The sequence below is a fragment of the Gigantopelta aegis genome, chromosome 5 (assembly GCF_016097555.1).
Source record: "Gigantopelta aegis isolate Gae_Host chromosome 5, Gae_host_genome, whole genome shotgun sequence".
In the NCBI taxonomy this organism is placed as follows: Eukaryota; Metazoa; Mollusca; class Gastropoda; order Neomphalida; family Peltospiridae; genus Gigantopelta; species Gigantopelta aegis.
This window is the reverse complement of record NC_054703.1, coordinates 37,761,647-37,767,390: the sequence shown is the minus strand read 5'-3', so window position 1 is coordinate 37,767,390 and position 5,744 is coordinate 37,761,647. Positions and strand designations below refer to the sequence as shown.

General features: G+C 42.4%; 1 protein-coding gene across 1 annotated transcript; it reads right to left on the bottom strand.

Moving 5' to 3' along the window:
- Nucleotides 1–4,104: 4,104 nt before the first annotated feature.
- On the bottom strand, nt 4,105–5,244 carry LOC121373144 (cysteinyl leukotriene receptor 1-like). The gene has a single exon (XM_041499597.1). The coding sequence runs from the start codon at nt 5,242–5,244 to the stop codon at nt 4,105–4,107; it is 1,140 nt and encodes a 379-aa protein (XP_041355531.1).
- Between the last annotated feature and the right edge of the window lie 500 nt (nt 5,245–5,744).

The following is a 5,744-nucleotide window of genomic DNA, read 5'->3' as shown; positions in this document are numbered from 1 at the left end:
TTTTGTTTCTTTTCCAAACCCAAAACACACCAAAAAAAAACACCAAAAAACCAACCCAAAACCCAACCACACACCACACACCCACAACACACAAAAAAAAAAATGTTGGCAGGCTTTAATTAGGTCTCATATATGAAGTTCTTTTTGAAAATCTGCAGGGCCATGCAGCCACGTACCTGCAATATTGCCGTTGGCAGAACTTAAACAGATCTCATTGTAGGGTTAGGTTTCTGATTAAGGTGGTAGTATTGGGTTCGATCCAGAGCCGGTCCCAAAAGTGAATTTAAGCTCAATAGGGGTAAGACCACTATACGACGTCTCTTCACTAACCCCGTTCTGGACCGACAAGGGATAAACGAATGTGTATCCGGAAATATGTTGAACCCAACTGGTATTACAGAATAAGAATAATGATAATTTAAAACAAATATAAGCAAAAATGATTAGACCTAATGAGGCCAAAATCTCAAAACACTGAGTTGATTTAAAAAAAAAGAAGAAAAAAAAAGAAAAAAAAAGAAGGGGGAAAAACCTCCTTTCAAATTAAAATCCCCGGGCAAAAGGTGGGATTGCCCGTGGTTAAAACCGCCTTGCCTTGGAAAATGCCCCCCAGGGAGGTTTCCAAGGAAATCCGAAAATCCCCGTTTTGGTGCCCAAACCCAAATTGGCCTTAATATTTTCCTTCCTCCAGCCTTCCCCACCGGGGACTGGTTTGTATTTCCCAAAAGGCCGGCGATATTTGCCTTTTTTCCCTGTCTGAGATGTAAAATATTTAAAATAAAATTCTTTAAGACGTGGGTTAGTTGGTTAGGTTGTGAGGGACAAGAGGGTGGTGTGGCCTTGCCCCCACCCACTGATCCTTAAGAACTCCTTTGGGTTGGGTTGGACCGGGTCGAACCCTGTCCTCCACCGGAGTCCGGATTAACCCATGCGCCCACCGAGATTTCAACTTCCCCGTCTGGCCCCCCTTATCTTTGAGGGTTGTTCTAGCCCCAGTTAGAAGCGTTCACCTGGTGGCTTTGGTGTAGGATCGGGCCCATGAAACCCTTCTTTGGAAGGTTTTGTTCCATCCCCCCTGAAACACACTGATTTATAGCTGATGTGGTTATGTGCTCTCAGTCTAGGGAATTGCATCTACAAAGGCATGCTGAATTAAACCAAATTTTGACCCAAAAAAAGAAGAGAGAGAGAGAGAGAGGAGAGAGAGGAGGAGGAGGAGCGGAGAGAAGAGAGGAGAGAGAGAAGAAGGAGGGAGAGAGAGAGAAAAGAAGAAGAACCGAGAATAGAAAGAGAAAAGGGGGAAAAAAAGGAGAAAAAAGAGCGGAAAGAAGCGAAAGAGAGACAGAGACAAAGGAGAGAAAGAAATGAGAAAAAAGGGGCGAGAGAGAGGGGGATAAAAACTAAAAGAAAGATTAAAGAGACAAAAACCAAGAGATTTAGATAGAAACAAAACTTCCAATTTACAGGGCAGAATAATGATGGGGGACGGCCCACAGAGAAAACCAAAATTTTTTCCGGGTGTGCTTTTACCGCAAAACTTAAAAGTGTTGGTTTGTTCCAATTTGGAACTTCCTGAAAAAAATGAAGGCCCCTAACAGAAGACCAAATTGTCCCATGGCTCTTTTTTCGCATTATTTTTTTATTTTTATTCGGTAAAGGAAACTTTGCCATAACTCATGTCGAAACAAACCCGAGCTCAGTGTTCAACCTTTACTTTGTCGAAAACCCTTCCAAAAACAAGCGGGGGAGATAAACCGAGTTGACCGCGTATAAGATCCCTGGTGCTTAAAACCCCCCAAAAACTCTCAACTCTTGAATTCTTCTTTTCTCCAAAAATTCTCGACATTTCAGCTTTTTTCTTCAGACTTCCTTAGTTACTGAACTGGCCCCAAAGGATTAGAAATTCTGTCCAAAATGATCAGGAAAACTAAATGAGGCGAAATTTAGGGCCCTTTTTAAAGTTTGGATCATTTGTTTAACAAGAAGTAACAAACTATCTGCGGGTGAAGGCAGGAATGTCACGAGAGCCATTATTGAGATCAGCTGAGGGAAGGAGAGACTTCTATATCGACGTCTCTATCACTAACCCACTGTTCTGGACAGACAGGCCAGATAACTGAAGTGTGTATCCAGGACAATATGTTTGAACCCTTAACTGGATATTAGCACAGAAATAACTGTAATGGAATGATAATCTTAAAGACAAATATAAGCAAAATATGATTAGAACCTAAATGTATGGCCAGAAATCTCAAATACACTGAGTATGATTTAAAAAAGAAAGAAAAAAGAAGAAAAACAAGAAGTGACAAACGTCTTAAAGCAAAAGGTGGGACGTAGCCCAGTGGTAAAACACTCGCTTGATGAGCAGTAGGTCTAGGATCGATCCCTGTTGGTGCACATATTGGGCTGTTTCTCGCTCCAGCCAGTGCCCCACGACTGGTGTATCAAAGGCCGTCGTATATGTCTGAGGGATGATACATATAAAAGATTCCTTGCTACTAGTGGAAAAATGTACCGGGTTTCCTCTCTAGGACTGTGTTAAAATTACCATATGTTTGACATCCAATAGCCAATGATTAATAAATCAATGCGTTCTAGTGGTGTCGTTTAACAAAACAAACCTTAACATTTTTATTAAGCAAATGCCATATAATTATTTAACAGCTATCCTCTCATTGCGCGTTCATCACGCAGGATTTGGACGTGTTGTATCCATAACTGTGACGTTCCACTACTATTCTAGGGATATGAACCGACAACTGATAGAACTTGTATATTGCAAACGGGTATAGTGTTTTAGCCCATAAGAACAAAAACATCTGTGTCATCGAATGTAATAATAATAATGATAAGGATAAGGATGTCTGTCTAAGACAGTGGGTTAGTTGGTTAGTGGTTAGTGAGGGACAAGAGTGTGTTGTGGCCTTGCACCTACCCACTGAGTCCTTAAGAACTCACTTTGGGTTGGAGTTGGTACCGGGCTGCGAACCCTGTACCTACCAGCCGGTAGTCCGATGACTTAACCACTGCGCCACCGAGATTTCAACATTCCCGTCTGGCCCCTCTGTATCTTTGAGAGGTATGTTCTAGCCCAGTTAGTAGAGCGTTCACCTGGTGGTCTTTGGTAGTAGGATCGGAGCCCTAGATGAACCCATTCTTTGGAAGGTTTTTGTTACACATCCCAGCCAGTGAAACACGACTGATTTATCAGCTGATGTGGTACATATGTGCTCTCATGTCTATGGGGAATTGCATGCTACTAACGCTGCATGTCTGAATAACCAAATGTTTGACATCCAAGAGAGACAGAGAGAGAGAGAGAGAGAGAGAGAGAGAGAGAGAGAGAGAGAGAGAGAGAGAGAGAGAGAGAGAGAGAGAGAGAGAGAGAGAGAGAGAGAGAGAGAGAGAGAGAGAGAGAGAGAGAGAGAGAAAAGACAGAAAGAGACTTACAGAGACATAGATACAGAGACAGACACATGGGGATATATAGAAAAAGTGACAGACAAACAGAGACAGAGATATATAGATAGTCAGATAGAGAGACAGAGACAAAGGCAGAGACATATATGAATGCATGTACACATATATGTGTGTGCGTACGCATGTATGTATGTGTGTATATATTTCATTTCATAACTGAAAAGAATGAAGCGCATCAAAGAGGCAAAAAATTGCAGTTTATGCATGTATTTACTGACTAGAATGTATCAATATTTCTTCCTTTTATCCATTACATCTGCTGTGCTAGAATACCATGATGGGGACTGGCAGTCCTACAGACGAAACTCACAACAATGTTTCATTGCCGTGTGCTATTCTAACCTGGCAAAACCTATCCAACAGACATGCTAGTAAATACCACGGTCCTTGTTACACCAATTGCGAATCGTTGCCTGAAACTAGAAATAGGTCAACGAGTCCACCGACTGGGAACACGTCCAGATTGACCACGCATCAGACAGGTGCGTCACCACTGGACTACGTCCCGCCCCGTTATCACTGCATTAGTTTTTGGTCATTATCTTTTATTCGGTAAAGTGTAAACTTTGCTCAATAACAGTCATAGTCGTAAACAAACCCGCAGCTCAGGTGTTCAGACCTTTACTTTGTCGAACCTTCACTAAAATCAGTAGCGGGGGAGATAACCGATGTTGAGCCGCTGTATAAAGACTCCCTGGTGCTTAATTCTGTAGTATTTGCCTTGGTGTCAGAAACCTGGCCAGAAACTCTCAACTCTGTGACATTCTTCTTTTCTCCAAAGATTCTCTGACATTTCAGCTTTTTCTTCATGATCTTCCTATAGTTAGCTGAACTGGCCATCAGGATGTAGAAATTCTGTCCAAAATTGATCAGGTACAAAACAATAAATGAAGGCGAAAATTTAGCGACCTGTTTCAAAGTATTAGGATACGATTTAGTTATTACAAGAATCGTAACAATACTATCTGCAAGGGATGAAGGCAAGAATGTCACGAGAGCCATTAGTGAGATCAGCATGAGAGGAAGGAGAGACTTGTCCAGCTTGTTTTCCGTGGAGCCAGAGCTGGTGGAGGTGAATCTCTTTCGGAAATTAGTGCTGCGCTGGATGTGGATTCCAATCACAACGTTGAAGACGATAATCAAGAGACAGGGAAGATTTGAATTGATACTGATACGGAAAAAAGCGAAGTAAACCAAGAGGTGATCTTTAATAAAGCATATATTTGACTTCTCGATAACCTTTACCCCTTCCAACAGCGGCAGCATCAGCAATACCGACAGAGCAGTCAGACACGAGCAGACGATCTTCGCTTTTCGTGGCGTACAGAAGCGATCGCGTTTCATTGGGAAAACCACACAGAAGAACCGATCCACAGTCAGTCCAACCACCAGCCACGGCGACAACAGCGTCACAGTGGACATCAAGAACAGCCACAATCTACAGGCAGCTACGTTCTTCCCAATGATATGAAACGAGTCGAAGAATCTCAACGTCTGATATATGCAATACATTATTAAAACCGTGCTGTCCGACACGGCCAGGAATATCAGATAGACTGGATAGGATAAAGATGAGAACTTGACGTCCCTCATCAGGGGAAAGATAAATGCATTCCCGACAAGGCCTATCACAACAGTAGTGACGATACAGATCCAGAATGCAGTGTCCAGATTGGAATAGATGGCGGTAGGCGAGCCTGGACCCGTCGCATTAGAGAGTGTGTTCGCATCTGTAGTGGCATCAGTGTCGTTTAGAGTCATTGCCGTTGTGTTTGACATTGTGGATGTGGAATGTTGTCACCTGCAAAATTAGAATCAAGCTCATTATATGTTTGCTATAAAACATACATTTCTGTCCCCCACCCCAACCGCATCCCAAAGTAAGCTTTTCAAATAATTTAGTTAAATAAATAATTTAAAAAAACCTTGCATCTACGTGTGTCTCATGCGCGCGCATGCACATACATACACATACACAAAAACACGTGCGTACGTATATATATATAAATTAGCAGTCGCCCGGTCGAGCGTGGCGACCTTTACTGGCTAAGGGTGCCTAAGATTTTTAGAAAGATAGTCGTTGGCCGACCATCGATTTTAGAGTCTAACGAGTATGGTACCAGTTAAAAACGAAAAGCACCGAAACTGAATCGCATGACCATTGTGACACAACACACTGCGTCTCTACTGGTGGCAACAGTAGATTTTACAGGATATGATATTATAGAACATAGTCTATGTTTTGACAGCGCCGGACTGAC

What these genes read in the sequence shown, in the direction of transcription:
- LOC121373144 (XM_041499597.1), bottom strand. Translation starts at nt 5,244, where the DNA reads ATGACTCTAAACGACACTGATGCCACTACAGATGCGAACACACTCTCT.